We start from the raw sequence: 19,193 nt of genomic DNA, 5'->3' as shown, positions 1-19,193 counted from the left end.
AGCACTGCTGCATTGCTCTTTAAAGTAGAGTTGAAGTGAGGGATGAATCCTACTGCAAACAGTCAAGAAAAACAAATTGGTGGGAAGAAGAAAAAAAAACTAAAAATCAACTAGGAATTTAATTATACAATAAATTTCAACAGAAAGGGCTGGTGTGGGTGCAGGTTTTCATTCCAACCAAGCAGAAGCCACACCAGAGTCTACTTTAAGCCAAGAACAACTGATTAAACAGGTGGAATCAGGGGTGGCTTCTGCTTGGTTGGAATAAGCCCTTTGTGGATAAGAATGGACACCACTGGTATAACAAGTTACTGAATAAAGCAATGTGCAGCAAGGAAAGCAAATATTAAATTATCATTAACAGGGCTTGTCTCATTGTTATGGGTAAAAAAAAAAAGTGGTGTCAAATAAGTAAATTTAAAAAAGAAATAAAATTGGAATTTCTACAAAAAACTACAAGCTCCTCTAAATACTGCAAGGTTTGCTTGATTTTTAATAACAATTCTAAATAGCCACTGTTAGGCACTTTAACACTTGTGTTTGTAAAGCACAAAGTTAAACAATTACCATCTGGGGTCTATTAAATAATTGAATTAATTATTCACAATACTTCCACCAGTAGGTAGTATAATCTAAAGCTTCAGGACCACTCATTGTCACTCACCAATGAATGCCATATTTTTCAGCCTCGATCGATTGCAGTATTTTCTGAAAGAAGTAAATTATTGACTGTAGCATGACTGTAAATCAATAGCAAGAACTGGTGCATTGGGAGTTTGATATTAAAGTGCTGATATTAACCATTACCCATCACTAAATGTCTTTATTCAGAAGGAGGAGTCTCATTGTTCATTTTGCTTGCTTTATTTTTCCCCCACACACATGAAAGCTACTAGAATAAGCATCACAATGAATGTAAAGGTCTGTAGAGAATTAACTTAATCCATAGAGAGAATGCACAGGCCACTGAGACTCAATTTAACTGTGGGTTTAATCTTTTTTTTCTTTTAACACAACTTCAAGTGTTAGTCCCATGAGTTGTCTGCTGTCTTGGCTCGATCTGATCCCATCAAGCCAGTGCTGGGAAATCCTCATGGTCATCAGGGTTTGGGGCCTGAGGCATAAAAACACAAAGCAAAGTGACAACTTGCAAATAAATTGAGCACCTTAGTGTACGAGTGGAACAGGAAATAAATGGTAGTTCGGAATACAACGTTTCAGTGAGGGTGTATTAATGGCAGATAACACTGCACCAACTGAAGCCTGTCAATGTAAGGGCAATTCAGCAGCAAGTCTCTGATCAATTTAGTAGTGAGACTGTGTATCGACATGTGTGTTTTCTCCATCAATCTAAGCGACAGGTTGCAGCTCAGTGCTGACAAGCAGAGCAGCCTTTATTGCTGCTTTCACTAGAAAATTTACAGACTGTCAAACAGAACTCTGATGAAGGCTGCTGAAGGACCAAAACACATTTACTTTGCGAGTGTCGGGGCCCCATCAAAATAAACATCAAGACAACTGGGAATTCTGTCATGTCTTCCCCCAGGTAATGCTCCTACAATATTGGATGAAAACATTTCATAGAGGGTTCTACAGGACATTGTGATGATCTAATGGTAGGCTGAACAAGTATGAATATTCACAGCCATTGATTGCGCAGTCTGAGACTGTTACTGGCAGTCCTTCAAAGTACAAAAAAACAAAATGCATGCAGTCTTGTCTCATGAACCAGTAAATAAATGCCACCATGTAAATCTTCCTTTGCTGTTTTAAGTCTACTTATATGCAAAACAAATGTTTGGGAGACAAAAGGGAAAAAGAATTACTGTCAACTTGTGGGGTTTGTGACTATATAAAAGTAGGATATAAAGCAGGCTCTATTCAATTTCTGACTGGGTGTCTGTTGCTAAGCATCTACAGTAGATGCAACATTCCAACATCACACAACAAAAGAGGTGCCAAGCCTGCTTCTAAATTTCAAGTGTGAAATGTTCCTCTAACCAGGGTTAAAAGCAGGGTTTAAAACAACTAACAGGGTCACACAGAGTGTGAAATTATAATGCATGTTTGGGCCACATTACATGATACCAGCTAAGGGAAAAAAAAAAAAAAAAAAAAAGAGATAAACTGAAAGTTATTTTTTGCAAGTCAAAAGTAGCTGAAGTCAGAGGCATTAGTGTTTAGTCAGTGTTTGTTTTATTATTTACTGTTAAGTGAGAAATGCTTTCTAAACTGAAGTTGAGACTTAAACAAGAGGTTATCAGCTGTAATCAAGCACATTAAATACTGTAGAAATAAGAATATAAATTATACCTGCATGTGCTCTATGGTGACCAGCAACTGGGATCCTTAAAGAATTTTAATTTAATGGAGAACACATTCACTAGATCTCATGTTTTGTGAGTGAAGATATTTAAAGCTTTGTTTGGACAACAGCAGCTACAGTATGATGCAGAGGACGTTTTGTTGCTTTGCTCTGAGGTCAGAACAAAGAGGCTATTAAGGTTTGCTCAAGGCTTCAAAATGGGCAAGAAACACAGTACGACATTTAATTTTTCTCCCACACTATCCCAGACATTTATCATGTCTCAGTTATCATAATGACCATTAGCGATTCCTGATACCATCATCCCATGCCTAGTCTCTAAGGTTGTTAAAATAAACCCACCCTCGGTTGAATACATAGTGAAATGGTCGCTGATTTAAATTCATGTTATCCATCCACACAGGGGAAAAAAAGCTTGACACAGGGGACACAGACACATTACTGATATGGCATGACAAAAGAAAAGGATGAACCTCAGTATCATTCTACAGTACAAGTAACCTACAAAAAAAACCTGTTCTAAAGGAAGCGAGACAAAAGCTAACCTGAGCTCATAGTTAAGTGTGGTCATTAAAAACACTGCACATGTGGGACAGTAAAGTGGACATGCAGAAAAACTCAAGGACCTCAGATCTGTGAAAACGCATCTGACCAACACATCCCTTCCGTTTACCAGTGTTGACTTGCAAGCAAAGTGTAAAGATGCAATTCAAAAACCTGAGTAAAGTTAAATGACTTCTCATGCACACTTACCACTTCATTATCTTTCTGAGGTGATCTTTGGGGGTCAGGGGCCCCACGACCTCGTCCCCCACGCCCACCTCGGCCCCCACGAGTAGGCCTCCCGAGACTCCCAAAGTTGATGTCCATCTGACAGGTGATGTCATTGGCAGGGCGTCGGCAGACTAGGTCATCATCATTTAAACCAAGGCCATGTTCCTAATACACAATGTAAAATAAGTGAATATGTGCAAACAGCCAATATACCTGCAACATCCCATGTAAGTGTCAAACAACCTTAAGGCGCTTGGACTTGTGGATCACAACAGCTTTGGGGGGTAACTTGGTCTCTGCTTTACGGATGTTAAACTCTGCCCTTGGTCTGCTTTGCTCCTGAATGGATTTCCATTCATCCAACGACATCTCAATAGCAACTTCAAGCACTTCTTCCGTCTCAATAGGTCTGCAGGAACACAACCATCTTTAGCTCACAAATCAAAATGAATCCACAATTTTACAAGGACAGTTTAAACGGCTACAAAAATAAACTGCTTACAACTTAAAAATAAAATGGTTTTCAGCCAAGATGTGAATAGTGTCTAAAGTTTGCTCATTTATCAGAGTTTAACTTTAGCATGGTCCAAACTGCAGGTATATATACATCACACACCACTCAAAACATTTGGCCCCATAACCCAATTTGTACAGGAAACTGTTTTTCATAATTCAGTACCAATAAGTTAGGGAATGCTACAACCAATTTCATTAAGGCTGCATAAAAGGTTAAAAAATGTTTGTATTTAAATAAATTTTAATAAACTAATGTGTAGAAATTAACTCCTTTAGCCACAGTAATCTTTGGTAACCCATTCATTCCTGCTGTCTACTTTTTTGGACAATCAAATTATGGCTGAATCTGTAGTACCTTTACAAATCTTGTTCACAAAATCAGTACATGTCTGAATTAAAAATAACAAAATCAAACCACCCATACCATAAGCCAAAGATGATCTAAAGTACACAAACAAACAATGTAAATATTCAGACCATCTCTACTAACAGTCTGATGCAACATTTTCAATGTTACATTTCAGTGCTTTACGTCTATACGGAGTTAAGCCAAATCCCAATTATCCTAAATATTATTGCAACCCAAACTGAACTAATCTCCAGGCATTCACAATAATTCCAGTAACACTGACTGTAAATTTAAAGAAGCCAACAAAACATTCTTTTAAGCAAAGATTAAAAGAGATGAAAACAGTAAAGTGATTAAATTGAGAGTGTTTCTCAATCATTCAGCAAAATCACTAAGGTTTTCAGTAATACAGCTCAGCCAGGGTGGCGTTTCAACATACCTGCTCTTCCTTTTAGATCTGACAGGATAAATCGGTGTACAATGTTGTAGTAACTCCTGTTACCCAGGTAACATAACCCAGGTATGCAATTAAAAGCCAAAGGGAGTCCGATTATATACAAAAGCTACACAAAACATTTTTCCAACTAATTACTGGTTACTGATGACCAGCACTTGTGAAGCCATTCGTTCCCTATCCAGAGCTTTGCCTACAGTACCACCTAAATTTAATGCCTTTGTACCATAAACATAAAAAAAAATAAATAAAATTTCAACATTACATTCAGCTTCACCAAAAAGATGAGCCTCATGTGTGATACAGCAAAGTAACAATTCTCACATCCAAGAACCAATTCAGGAAGAATATTAATAATATATATATATAAATAATGATTATCATGCATTTTTGAGATTTTTATATTTAAAGTATCAAGTTCAAGTTTCACAGCCTCAGTGCATCGCTGATTTTTCAAAAATATTCATCGAAAAATAAAAATAACAGTTTCCCAGGATGCCAGACAAAGAGAGAAACTCTGAGGCTTTGTACATACCCATGGGCACTCCGACAAGGCACACGATTGGTTCCCGGCACGAGATCTGAGCTGATTGGCTACGCATCATCGCATTCTCTCCCAAAGAAATTAACTTTTCGTTAAGCCCTTACAATGCATCCTAAGCGCCATGCCCCTGCGAAAGATTCCTCTAGTGAGCCGAAGAGGAAGATGACCATAAGTGAAAAGGTCAAACTTAGGTGAAAATCTACGAAGTAGGATTGGCCCTATCGCGAGGGGTTCCAGTCCCCATTAACCGCGATAAACAAGGGATCACTGTGTGTCTATATTATATATATAAAATTTCAAAAATGCATGATAATCCATTACATAATTTCTTGGAAAAACTTCAAACACCAAAACACCATTAATTCACGTTTAAACATCAGCAGACTTCTACACACAAGTCAATCTGACCCATTTTCCAAATCGGTCTCTGCTGTCTCGGCTACTTCCTCGCCTTCACCAGTCTCCTCATTAGGCGCTCCTTCAGCCGCTGCACTGTTAAAGTAAAAAAATAAAGAAATAAAAGGGTTGGGTGGGTTAAGAGCTTTTTATAAAAAGTATAAATTGTGCAAATGACACCTTTGCCATTTATAGATACACTTGTTACATAATTTGCATACAAGACTTACTCAAAAATAAAACAATGTGCAAATTATACAATTACATACAATGATGTGAAAAAGTTTGTACCCCCTTCCTGATTTTTATTTTATTGCACGTTTGACACACTTTAATGTTTCAGATCAAACAAATAAGCCTCGGTGTGGCTAGTGAAATTGAACTTAGGTGTGATAAAAGACCTAAACATTTTCACATAGGGCCATGTGGGTTTGAACTTTATTTAAAAACTGCATATTGTGTTTACTTGTGTTAACTTTGTCTAATATTTAAATTTGTTTGATGATCTGAAACATTAAAGTGTGACAAGCAAAAAATAAAAAATAAAAAAATCAGTAAGGGGGCAAACACCTTAGTATATAACAAAGTGCAAAACAATCTGTGAACTAAACAAATCACTCAATGGGCATTTATTTAAGTTAAATGTTTTAACATCCTGCACTATTTTGATTTCTGAGAAAAACTAAACAAATGCGAATATTTTTACCCAATTGAGTCTGAATTGTCTGCTCAGGTTGGGTTGTGAGACACTTTGAAAGTGTCCAGCAGAATTAAGGTAGACAACATTTAAACTGCTGCAAAGTGTTTAGGGTTTATTTTTTCTCTCTCTTAAATACATTAGGCATGACATGCTTTTGATATCATGCCCATGTATGCTGGTTAGAAGCAGCAATTTAACATGGTTGGAAGATTAGTAGAATATAGCAGTTTGTAGTACTTTAGACACTTCATCGTTACTCTTCTATACATGTATCTGCATACAATTCAATCACTATCTGATGCCACCCAAAGAGGGTGTGTCTCTTCAAATCTGGATTGTCAAGATCAGCTCATGGAGGTTTTTCTCCTATTGATCCTCCATTGTTGAATCCACCATACAACTGAATTTAATCAAATAAATTTCCTAACCATTAGAACAATTTTTTTTTTTTACATTTATATCATTTAGCAGACACCCTTATCCAGAGCGACTTACATTTTATCTCATACAACTGAGCAATTGAGGGTTAAGGGCCTTGCTCAGAGGCCCAGCAGTGACAGCTTAGTAGACGTAGGAATCGAACTCACAACCTTCTGATTGGTAGCCCAACACCTTAACCACTAGTCTACCACATCCCACAAACAACTAACAAACAAACAAAAAAAATCCCATAAACAAACAATTGCACATGCTTTACCTTACATGGTCTCTCATGGACCCCCAGTTGCGAGGTCCACTGCCACCCCTCTTCTCCTCCGGACGAACACTCCTGGTTAAGAAACATCACTGTTATTAAATTTAACTGAAGTACGAGCCAAGACAATAGGCTGTGAAATAAGAAATGCAGTGTATTCTTACGCTCGATCACTGCCACTGTGTCGCTCAAACTCCCGTTTCCCCCTGGGATCAAAACCACCAGGGGACCTGGAAAACCCGAAGCCTCGGACCCCACGACCCCTTCCACTTCCTCTTCCCCGTGCTGCTCGATCAAAAAGTTCTCCGGGCCTAAACAAAGGGTATGTCACAGACATCGAGAACAACCATCCTAACAATCTGTACACTGAAACCATCAAACTTCAGACATAAGCGTATGTAGAAATACTGAACTGAAAAAGAACCAAAGTTTCCTAATGAATAATAAAATCAGGGCATCCTACAACCAATTTCATTAAAAGCTGCATTAAAAATAATTAAAATTAAATAAAAAACACTATCTAATGTGTGGAAATTAGCTGCAGTGCTAGTGTTCACATCACACAGGCACCATCAGTTAAATCTAGTTTATTTTATTCACTTAGCGACAGTAATCTTAGTAAACCATTCATTCCTGGTGTCCACTTTTATGGACAATTAAGTTTAAGGCACAATCTTTAACTGAAGGAATATATATATAAAAATAATGTTTCTCTTTTAGAAGTTTTATAATGTAAAAAAAAAATGAAATTTACTTTTAGGAATTTTGCATAAATGTGTCAGTGAATCATTATAAATGCAATGGATCATATTTGTTATTAATTACAAATAAACAGATAAGTAGTGTGATGGATCAATCAATAAAATCAAACAAAACTGTAATTGTTTGCACACATTGTATTTCATGTACACACCTTGGCCACAGAAAGCATCGTGTTTAATATCTCTCAACTCTTCTGACCAAAAATAGGACAGAAATGATTCCTCTCACCTCTCAATGGAGTACCCGAGAGAAACTTCCCCCTCACTGAGCTTAGCTTCACTGAAGGCCACGTGTCGTTCACCTGCTCGCTCCTCAGGTGCCGCTCGAACAGGCCGCTTTTGGCCTGGTCCAGATCACAAGGAAATTAATTTCTCACTGCGCATGCGCTGATTCCACAATCCAGTTCATTATAAACTTACCTGCTACTCCCTTGTTCGCAGAATTATCCCCGACACGAACTAGCGCCTTCCTTTCTTTCTGTGACTCCTTCTTACTGGCTTTCGTCGACGTTTCGACTTTTTTCAGCTCTTCTTTCTTCTTCCGTTTCTCGTTTTTCACCTGGGCCTGGTACAGCAGGTCGAAAGGGTCGGTCTCGTCATCCAGAAGGCGGCCGAAGCGGTTCGCCACCGCGCAGCCAAACCCGCTGTCCGGCGTCTCCTCAGTCAGCTCCTTCATAACTACAGCAGCCTGGGACTCATAAGAATGTGGACTAAAATCAATTGACGGCTTGTAAATTATTAATTAAATACGGGTGGAAAACGTAGAAGGTTTCAGAAAGTCAAAAAACCATGAAACCGTTGCTGGGAAACAGAATTTTACAATTAACCGTCTCTTAAACAGGCCGGAAAAATCACATGACTGGAAATTAGCAGGTCATTAGCCCCGCCCCGGAAGTTTGTTATAGTTCTACAATTAGGCTAACGCGGTAATTGAGACTTGTTTTGCAAATAGTTTCACGCAAAATTTACCTTAAGGTAGAAGAGTGATCTTTGGTCGAGTGGTCAATTTGTGTCAATCTAAAATACATATAAAGATTAATTTCTTAAATGCATAGCAGTGAAAAGATATAAACTCTCTGTCCAGTTTATTAGGAACACATGTACGTTCATACAGTCACTTAATCAGGCACTCGTGCAGCAGCGCGAGGATTAACATTATGCAGATGCAGGTCAAGTGCTTCAGTTAATGTTCAGATCAAACATCAGTATGAGGAAAAAGTCTGATGTCTATATTAATGTTCACATCAAACATCAGTATGGGGAAAAAATCTGATGTCCATCTTAATGTTCACATCAAACATCAGTATGGGGAAAAAATCTGATATCCATCTTAATGTTCACATCAAACATCAGTATGGGGAAAAAATCTGATATCCATCTTAATGTTCACATCAAACATCAGTATGGGGAAAAGTGTGATGTCCATCTTAATGTTCACATCAAACATCAGTATGGGGAAAAGTGTGATGTCCATCTTAATGTTCACATCAAACATCAGTATGGGGGAAAGTGTGATGTCCATCTTAATGTTCACATCAAACATCAGTATGAGCAAAAAGTGTGATGTCCATCTTAATGTTCACATCAAACATCAGTATGAGGAAAAGTGTGATGTCCATCTTAATGTTCACATCACCATCACAGGGAGCCTGGAGACTTATCTCAGTCTCCAGGGCACAAGGCAGGGGATACCCTATTTTATTATTATTATTATTATTATTATTATTATTATTATTATTATTATTATTATTATTATTATTATTATTATTATTTCATTCTAGAAATAAATGCTTGAAATTATCTGCCAATAAAATAAGACCACTTAATACATCTAGAAGTTTCTAAAAATCTGTTGTTTAAACTTATATATGGTTTATTGCAATGGTATAATATTAAATATTAGATAAATATGACTTTGAATTTCCACAACAACTAGTACAAGCAGAACCTATTTAAAAAGTTTGAACTTAGTTTATTTTTGAAGTAACAGTTTTGTCTTGGAGGTCTATATAGTCTATATTCTTTTAGAATATGTATCATTTCTATTATTTACTTAAACCCAAACATTCTAGATATTTCCTGAAATATCCCATATACACTTATATATGGTCTTAGAAAAAAGAAGGGCATTCTTGTAAATGATTTTTTTTTGTCATTTGTATCTTTCAAAGAAAAAACTTACAAGAAATTAGTTCTGTTAAGAGAGCTAAAATTAATTAATTAATCACACCCATATTAAATTACTTTGAGAAAACATTTTTTATGTATAGTTGCAGTCTGACTAATAAACTTGATATACTGATGGTTCTGTGAGTCTGTTCTCTGTTGCATGCATTTTGTAATAAATCTTAAAATAACAGTTAAAAATACTTTGATGAAAAACTACTTTTATTATTTTACAACATGAATAAGCCAGTTATTCCGGTGAAATTTTTCAACACTGAGGTATTTTCCTACAATCCAATCCAAACACAATCATTTAAATGAACAATTAATTATCATGTTTGTATGGCAGCACATAGGAGAACACAGTCTGAAAACAAAATCTACACAATAGGTAATAAGTTAGTTCTAAAGTTCATGGTCATTAATCATCATAGTACATTATTGAGGCTGATCTCCGCTCTTAGAGGAATCTTCCTGGGCTGGCTGGCTCTGTGAATCTGAACTCTGAGCTGTAGGGCTGTTCACAGCAGGAGAGTATGCAATAGGAATCACTCTCTCATTTGCCCCAGCAGAGGTCTCCTTAGGTGCCTGGATCTGCAGTTGGCCATCATTTAAAGAGCATGTAACGGACTCAGGCTTCACACCATCAGGTAGGTCAAACTCCTGCCGGAATTCTTGGCATCTGTAAGAGTAGGACCCTTTCCCATCTTCCTGCTTCTTCTCGGACTTTCCGCTCACACGCAGTTTCTTGCCCACTTGTTTGACGGAAAGCTCCTCAGGAGAGAAATCGTTTGTGTCCAGGGTTATTGTGAAGCGGTTATTTTCTTTGCCCAGCTGGAATGAGATGGGTTTGAACACTGCTGAAGGTGAGGTAAAGTCGATCTCATCAAAGATCCTCCTGTGGATGCGTTCCATGAACTCGCAGTTGTGTCGCATCTCTTGCATGTGCCTCATCATTTCTTGTTCAATCTGGAAGAACAGAGGTCTCGTCTCAGGCCAAAGACTGCGTACCGGCCAGTGGAAGTCCATCAGTGGGCTGAAGGAAGGCTGAAATGTGCGTGAGCAAAGCATCTTGGATCAGTGAATTGTCAGCGTTGCTGTGCTGCTTTTTGTGCTCTCCTGTTCTTGTGCTCGTCTCAGCTGCCTTGCTGCTTCTGGCTCAGGGCACCCAGGATGCCGCTTTTATATCCTGGGGTAGAAAGTTCCAGTAGCATTCCAGCTTCATTCACTATGTGTCATCTATGTGCCAGAGCAGTGTGACAACGTACATGCAGTCATACTCTAAAACAAGATAGATGGATGTGCTTGTGTGATCTAACTGCCACATGCCAGAGGAGTGTGTCCTTGTTCTATTTAAAGTACAGAGACAGACTTCCACAGACACATGCTAGATAATTTTGTTTTGTCATTAAGCCACTATAAAACCACATTTGACACCTGCTACTCTTACTGAAAAAAGAATTCTACTCAGTTACATTTTCAAAAATTAATAAAAAATTTTTACTTCGTATATTTTCAAGTATGTATTATTATTATTATAATTTCTTTCTCTTTGGCCTAGAAAACAATCTACTATATACTACTATATAAATAAAACACAGAAGTGAACAATTTCATAAATCTCTGTGATAAAACCCTTTTTTTTTTATTTTTAAAGAAGCTGGTATAAGGTATTAACCAATAAAATTAACCAATAAAACCATTACCAACTTCAAAATTAATTATCTATAAATACCACAATGTCCTAAAGCATTTCATTCCTCATACACCACAACAATTTGCCATCATTTATTTGCCAACAGAAACATACTTTAGAAAAATTTGTTTAATGTTGTGAAATGTCAGCAAAGCAAGTTAATTCCTGTTATCACTTATATTATAGCAGTTATAAATGATCACTCCCGGACCAGACTCCTTTTTCTATCTCCTGAAGATAATAAGGCAAAATATGAAGGTTGTTACTAGGAAAATGCAGAGCTTACATTCCTCTGCCCTAAAAACTTTGAAAACATTGCTATATTTAAACATTTCAAATTATATCCTTGCTTCTGTGTAGACACTGGAGACTCCTTCCATTACCAGTAAATAAAGAAATAAATTGTTTAAAAAAAACATATCCTCACACAAAACACATCAATTATTATATGTATTCCTTTGTTAAATACCAGCATGTAAGGCTTAAATTATGTCTGTAAAATATTTAAGATTTAATCAAGATATCTAACCCTGAGATATAATACCTTTAGTTTCAATTAAGTTAAAATTGTTCTGTACTTTTTCCATCCCCAGTCAAATGATACACTACAAAGCTTAATATAGCCTGCTATATTATTTTAAAATTCAAATGATCGCAGTGTGTCATAAAAATCCTATGACCTAGTTCTCGGTGTCAGGATGCAAATTCCCAAACATTTACATTCATAATGTTTGTCATATGCTTAAATTTAGCCAGAGTTTCTCAGCATGCTCTCTATTCAAGGACTGTCTATTCATACCAGACATCATATTCCTACTTTTAAAATAACAATAAAATAAATGCTAGTCTTAATGTTTTTTTTTTTTTTAATCATACTCATCAGGGAATTTTGCTAAATAGCTGGTGGGAAATCAGTGAAAAGACAACCTGAAGAAAAAGCTGCATGTAATATGGATGTTTATACAGCAATTCTGTTGAATTCTGGATTCTGAAAGTGTTAATTAATTTTCTATAACAGCAGCTAGATTTTTAATTAATTTTCTATAACAGACAGTAGAGCAGCTGCAAATCACACGTTTATACTTAAACGCTGTCTCTATGTTTCTCTAGTAAAACTAGTTCCACATTAAGTATAAAAGTACTTAAAAACCTTTGTATAACAGCACAGCATGGATTGTTTATTTCCATATATATTCTAGGGCTACTACTGTGATTATTTAATAAGAATGAAACAGGTTTCTCAGCATCAGACAAGTTTCTCAGCATCAGACATGTAATACCTTCTTCCTTAATTGTATTTAAAATATTTAGTGTTCTATTACAGGGATTCATAAAGTAGCTGACCTTTTTTTTATCATTTCTAAATAGTAGTATACAGTAGGTGTCAGGAATGGCAGGCGAGGACCCAAAATCGAGATACAGACTCTTATTTCAAATTAAGAGTCTTTAATATGAGCTGGCTTAAACAGGGGAGGCACTGACAATAAGACAGACATAACAAAATAGAAACTTATTTCTGTGCAAATTTTATATTACCTTTAGAATTTCTTTTAAGAAAATATAAATATATAATATTTGAAAGCACTTTGAAAACAATTTATGCTTGTGATAATAAAACAAAATACATTTTGTCGTGTTCATTTCAAAGGGAGGGTGCAGAAACTTTTGCATTCACTTGTAGAGGCTGAAAAGAGGCTGTATTAGTAACTTCTGTTCAGGTCTCTCTGCTTATTTAGATAATATTTTGTAAATGTAGACATGTAATTCTAAACATTAGAGAGACTAAACATTAGGTTCCTCTCGTAACCTCGGTTCTCTGAAACATCGAGTGGAGAGATCCACCTATGGGAAGGGCATCCGTTCCTGACCTCCATAGAAGCATCCAATTGCACCAAGTCTGGCTTGACAGACAGGAGCACGTGCCAAAGGCAGGTAATGTAACGGCCCTTACCCGAGTGCATAATGCACATGTGGCCTTTCCTCAGTGTACATATTCGCTTCTCATGCAGCAAGCGGGGCAAACTTGGTGGATCTCTCCACTCGATATTTCAGAGAACCGGGGTTATGATAGTAACCTAATGTTCTCTTTCATCATCTCCTGTTCGAGATCCACCTATGGGAGATATAGACAACTCCCCGGTTGCCTAATACACTCACAGAGAGGCCCTGTAAGCCAGAGGACTGCCAAAAAGGTGGTGCTCGGCATGTCACAAAGCAGCAGACATAACATACTGTGCGGGGCAAAAAGCTCAGCCAAAGGGAAACACAGCATGTTAAAACCCCACTGATGTCCAACAAGCGGGCCGCCTGCAGGAAAATAACATGTAAATAAACATGTAAATGGACCAACCCGAGCGTACGGCGTGGAGAAGACCATATGCCTGAAAACATGCACAGCCAGGTCGGGCAGACAGGGCTGACAAGAGTGCGGGCCTCGTAGCACGTGGCTACGAAGAGCCCACACTCAAGACCGTATGAGCCACCATGGTACGGGTAACATCAAGCCGGTAGTGCCTGACAAAGTTGTGTGGAGAGGACCAGCTCACCGCGGCACAAATTTCCTGCAAGGGAACTCCCCCAAACAGAGCCCACGAAGCAGCCAAGCCTCTAGTGGAGTGAGCCCTGAGGCCACCTGGAGGCTGCATGCCCCTAGACTCATATGCTAAGGAGATAGCTTCTACAATCCAGTGAGAGAGGCATTGCTTAGATATGGGTTTCCCCGTGTTCGGCAAGGCCCAAGAGATGAAGAGCTGATTGCTCCCCCGAAAAGAGTCCATCCTGTCCACGTATGCCCGTAGGGCGTGCACAGGGCACAAAGCATTCAACCTCTGGTCCTCCGCAGAGGAAAAAGGAGGAGGGTGAAAAGCGGAGAGCTCAATCACACCACCAGTGAAGGCTGGAAAGCACTTAGGCACGAAGGCTGGGTTAGGCTTAAACCAAACCCTATCCCAGCTGAGCGAGAATTTGGTGCACGAGGAATGAACCGAGAGCGCATGCAAATCACTGACACGTTTGGCGGAAGCCAAAGCCAGGAGCAGCGCCGTCTTGAAGGACAGCAACCTGAGGGAGATATCCCCCAGGGGCTCAAAAGGCTCTTGGGGCAACACCTCCAGCACCATGAAGAGATCCCAATCCGGGACCACACTCCTAGTGACCGGCAGGGAGCAGCGCGCCCCTCATAAATCTACAGATAAGGGGGTGCTGCCCCACTGTAGCGTTGCCGAAACCGGCGTGACATGCAGCAATAGCCGCCAAATAGACCTTAATCATCGAAAAGGTCCTGCCACGATCGATAAGGTCCTGTAAATAACCCAGAATATCAGTGACTGAGCACAGATACGAGACGAGCTGGTGCTCCACGCACCACACCTCAAACACACGCCATTTGCAATCATAGAGAGAGCGTGTGGAAGGGGCCCTGGCACTCTGAATTGTGGTGATAACACGGGGGGGAAGCCCCAGCGTGCTCAAATTCGCCCTCTCACGGGCCAGTCTCAGAGAGCCACCCTGCCCGGGTGAGGATGAAAAATCTCCCCGTTCGCCTGGGCCAGGAGGTCCGTACGCAACGGGAGGGGCCACGGCTCCACATACAGAAGAGGAATTATCTCCGCTAGCCAAGGTGCCTTGGGCCACCTGGGAGCTATGAGGATCAGAGATAAACCCTGCACCGTGACCCTGGCCAGCGTTGGGGATATCAGGCAGAGCAGAGGGAACGTGTAGAGCAGCGCGCTGGGCCATGGATGAGACAGAGCTTCCACGCCAAGGGGGGCATCCCCGTCCCGAAGCGAGAAGAACATAGGACAGTGGGCGTTTTCGCGCGAGGCGAAGAGATCGACGGCAGCCTGGCCGAACCTCTCCCAGAGCAGTCCCACTATCTGGGGGTGGAGCCTCCACTCTTCGTACAGAGGGTTCCCCCTCGACAGAAGGTCTGCACCCCTGTTTAAAAGGCCCGGGACGTGAGTCGCCCGTACCGACAGAAAATGCCGCATGCTCCACACCAACAGCTTGTGAGCCAGAGCGTGAAGCCTGGAGGAGCACATGCCGCCTTGAAGGTTGATATATGCTACAGCTGTCGTATTGTTGCAGCGTACCAGCACATGGTGTCCACACTGGCGGGGTGAGAAATGCATCAGAGCTTTCCACACAGTGAGGAGCTTCAAGTAATTTATATGGGCCGAGCGAAGTGAGATCGGCCACACACCGTTCACTGATCTGCCCTCTTGTGTGGCTCCCCACCCTGTCAAGGAGGCATCTGTCGTGACCACTTTCCGCATCATGACCACCCTGAGAGGGGTCCCATATGCGTAAAACTCCGCAGCTCTCCAGTGGCACAGTGCGGCCATGCACGCGTGCGTCACCCAGACAAAGCGGCAAAGATCGCACAACGGGCTGAGATGAAGGGACAAAATCCACTTCATGAAAGCACTCATTCTCAGAAGACCTAGAGGCAAGACATGGACAGCCGAAGCCCCTTCCCTGAACCACGACAGACAGTTCATGAATGAAGAGACACGCCCCCGCGAGAGGCGCATGAGCATCGCGACGGAATTCAGCTCCAGACCCAAGAATATGACTTCCTGATTGGGAGTGAAATTGCTCTTTAACACATTGACTCTGAAACCGAGCGCAGCGATGTGAGAACACACAGGCAGTGTTCTGAATCACATTCTCTCTCGAATCGGCTATAATAAAACAATCGTCTATGTAAGTCAGGATCCTGAGACCCACTACTCTCAGTAGCGCAAGTCCCGCCTCCACACACAGACAGAACTCAGCGTGAGCCCGAACGGAAGGACTGAATTCGTAAAATACGCCTTGGTAGGCAAAACGAAGGAATTTTGTGTGTGGAGGATAGATGCTTATGTGGAAAAAAGCATCACTCAGATCGATCGAGCAAAACCAATCGTTCCGCTTTATCGAACGTATAAGAGAGCCGTGTGTTAACATTCGATGCGCTGGTACAACTCGAATTGCTCCCTTCTCAAAGAGATGAGATCTTGTCTTTCAGAATGTGGGACCGTGTGGGACCGGACCACTCCGTTGAACCGTGGGGGTGATTGGATGATTGGGTGAAGTCTGTAACCCCTCGTGACTGTGTAAATCACCCAATCGGGGGCCTTCCCCTACACGGGAAGGCGGGACACTGGGGGCCGGTCCGCAACGGCGCCCTCCAGTGGCCAAACCAGATAAGTTTTCATCATTTTTTTGTGAAAAACTGGGGCCGTAGCCTTTATTGAACATGTGAGAGGTGTGCGAAGGGGGGTGTTTGGTGACACTGCTTCTGCACTCAATCCCACGACCGTCCCCACTGGGACCAGGGAACGCACTCTGGGCGACATGGGGAATGCTGAAGCCTGTGCCGAATAAAGGATGACCCCCCGCCAGCGAGGGGGGACTGACCTCGCTGAAGGAAACCCTCCATAGGAGGTTTCCGAGCCACGGCTGCAGCAAAAGGCATCTTACCCCAGGGCCTATAGGGGGGGCCCTCCCATGGGAAATGTTGGACCTGCCAGCGTAGTGGGACTGGCGTTCCGCAGCAGGAGCGTTAGGCGGCCACCCAGATGGCGTCTGGCACGGCGCCGGCTTCCTAGGAAGACACAGTTTAAAGGCCTCGTCCTCAATGGCTGGGACGAAAAGAGCTTGACCCGGTTCAACTGGCGCCCCAGCGATATGACGCTTCTCACTATCGGGGAGACCAGATAGGTTGAGCCACAGCGCACGTTCTCCAACCACCGACAAAGCTATAGAGCGCCCGCTAGCCTGGACAGCCTGACGGGCATTGCGGAAGACGAGGTCATTGACTGTGACGATCTCCTTCCAGAGAACGGGGGATGGCGACCCACTCTCCAGCTGCTGGCCCAAATCAAGCAGGAGTTCAGCCTGATACGCGGACAACAGCAAGGAGACATTGAGAGCTCGAATGGAAAGAGCTGAGGCTTTATAAGACACCTGATGGATTGATGCGGAGAAACGACCCGTCTTGCCCGGGAGGACGGGCTTGGGTGGGGAGAGCAGCCCGCCCTGGGATGGGTTAAGGTGTCTGGCAATGGAAGGCTCGATCACGGGGGGATCGCCCATGCCCAGACCCGCCATATCCTTTACCTTAACCCCCACGAGACCGTGTTTAGATCTCCCCAGAAATCCCTCATGTGTTTTTCACATGCAGGGAGGACGGGCAGGAGCTGCTTCCTTGGGCCGGCAGGAGGCCCCAGAAGCTTACCGTCATACACATCCCGCTCCTGATCCGAAGCGTTCAGGAGAGCCGGCCATTCGATGTTGAGGGGCGCGGCAGCGCGTTCGCAAAGCTCCAACAGCACCGATTGAGGTGGGGTGGGGGAGCCTGAGGGGCCGCGGAAGACGGGATGGCTTCCTCGTCATCCGAGCCCTCGAGAAGGCCCACCTTGGCCTCATCCCCGGAACCTGCCGGTCCTGCAGGGAAGCAGTCATTGGCCGGTAGTAAATTCTCAAACAGGGAAGGACACATGTCAGCCCAGTCAGAGGAAGCCATGCCGCGGGAGGCCCCCAGGAGCACGGTGGCGTCGCCTTTTCCCCCCTCCGAGTCGGACAGCTCGAAGTCGACACACTGGGAAGTGGCCGTCTTGAGCGTTCGACGCAGGAGCTTTTTCGGGAGCGCCAGGCAATGGCTACAGTTCTCTGGCAGATCAATAGCCTCTTGCGCATGCTTCAGACCCATGCAGACAACGCAGAAGGGATGGGAATCCCTTGCGCCGATAAGCGCACCGCACGCGGCCGGGCAGGCTCGCGATAGGTTGTCCACCAGAGTAGCCGGAGCCGCTTTGGAGAGCGCCATAGGGAGGGGAAAAAAGGAAAAAAGCAGGCAGGCAGCCTACAGAAAAAAGGGGGGGGGGGGCGTGGGTGGCTCGCGAAGCTAACCTGGCTGAGGACGAGCACGTCCGGTGGAGGCTGATCAAGCGATATGTCCTCCTGAAGGAGCTGTGAGGTAGGAGCAGAAGTCACGAGAAGTGAAAGTGAACTGAGGAAAGGCAGCGCGTGCAGGTGCATTATGCACTCGGGTAAGGGGGCGTTACCTTACCTGCCTTTGGCATGCGCTCCTCTCTGTCAAGCCAGACTTGGTGCAATTGGATGCTTCTGTAGAGGTCAGGAACGGATGCCCTTCCCATAGGTGGATCTCGAACACGAGATGATGAAAGAGAACTGACTGACTTAGTACATACAGTAAGCAAGAATGTTAATTAGTTAATTAGCTAATTAATAGTTCTTTTTTTTAGTTTTCTTTGTGAGCTAGTGAGCAAATATTGCGAGGCTATCCATGGTTCATGATGTCATTACTGGTGTAATGGGATTTTAATATCAAACGTTTGGACGGTGAATAAATCGCATGTATCAGGCAGAAAAAGTTAAAATAATGGATATAATGGAAAATTAAATGATTGATATAAGCTCAGAAAGTATAGTCTTTATAATTTAACTTGAGCTTTTATCTATCCAAATAAGGTGAATGTAGGAATTACAGTATTTTTATGTGCAACCCTTTTCAAGGCACTAAAAGGAACTGGACAGTTGTCTGTTCATCAGTTCCATGACCAGGTTTGTTATTTCCTCATTATTTTGCTTACAAGTGATCAGGTTGTATGAAGACCACAAAAAGATCTGTATGGATGATAGAAGAGCTCTTTCCCTGGTGAAAAAAATAACCCTTCACAGCCAGATGAAGAACACTCTCCAGGAGGTTGACATATCTGTGTCTCTGTCAACAGTTATTTTTAGTATAAACATCCTATGGGACAAATGAAGCAACAATCAAAGAGACTAGTTTGGTAAAGGGTAGGAACTGC

The 19,193-nt window shown here is 41.9% G+C and overlaps 2 protein-coding genes across 2 annotated transcripts; both read right to left on the bottom strand.

Annotated features, from left to right (window-relative positions):
- Positions 1-848: 848 nt before the first annotated feature.
- zgc:103482 (uncharacterized protein LOC450001 homolog) lies at positions 849-8,378 on the bottom strand. Its single transcript, XM_027139863.2, has 8 exons — positions 7,935-8,378; positions 7,744-7,858; positions 6,918-7,064; positions 6,757-6,828; positions 5,372-5,455; positions 3,344-3,509; positions 3,080-3,265; positions 849-1,114 (listed from the first exon to the last, which is right to left on the bottom strand). Exons 1-8 carry the CDS (start codon positions 8,188-8,190, stop codon positions 1,070-1,072), a joined length of 1,071 nt encoding a protein of 356 aa, XP_026995664.2. The 5' UTR covers positions 8,191-8,378; the 3' UTR covers positions 849-1,069.
- A 1,506-nt stretch (positions 8,379-9,884) lies between these two features.
- LOC113638666 (heat shock protein, alpha-crystallin-related, b11) lies at positions 9,885-10,846 on the bottom strand. The gene has a single exon (XM_027140048.2). The coding sequence runs from the start codon at positions 10,749-10,751 to the stop codon at positions 10,119-10,121; it is 633 nt and encodes a 210-aa protein (XP_026995849.1). The 5' UTR covers positions 10,752-10,846; the 3' UTR covers positions 9,885-10,118.
- Positions 10,847-19,193: the final 8,347 nt, after the last annotated feature.

Source organism: Tachysurus fulvidraco, chromosome 21 (genome assembly GCF_022655615.1).
Source record: "Tachysurus fulvidraco isolate hzauxx_2018 chromosome 21, HZAU_PFXX_2.0, whole genome shotgun sequence".
NCBI lineage: Eukaryota > Metazoa > Chordata > Actinopteri > Siluriformes > Bagridae > Tachysurus > Tachysurus fulvidraco.
This window is presented reverse-complemented; position numbering and strand designations above follow the sequence as displayed.

Bases quoted from the DNA above. Each gene is read 5' to 3' on its own strand.
- LOC113638666 (XM_027140048.2), bottom strand. From the start codon at position 10,751: ATGCTTTGCTCACGCACATTTCAGCCTTCCTTCAGCCCACTGATGGAC.
- zgc:103482 (XM_027139863.2), bottom strand. From the start codon at position 8,190: ATGAAGGAGCTGACTGAGGAGACGCCGGACAGCGGGTTTGGCTGCGCG. The intron at 7,859-7,934 runs GTAAGTTTATAA...GATCTGGACCAG, and splicing joins TGCGAACAAGGGAGTAGCAG to GCCAAAAGCGGCCTGTTCGA. The intron at 5,456-6,756 runs GTAAAGCATGTG...TTACTTTAACAG, and splicing joins TCCATGAGAGACCATGTAAG to TGCAGCGGCTGAAGGAGCGC.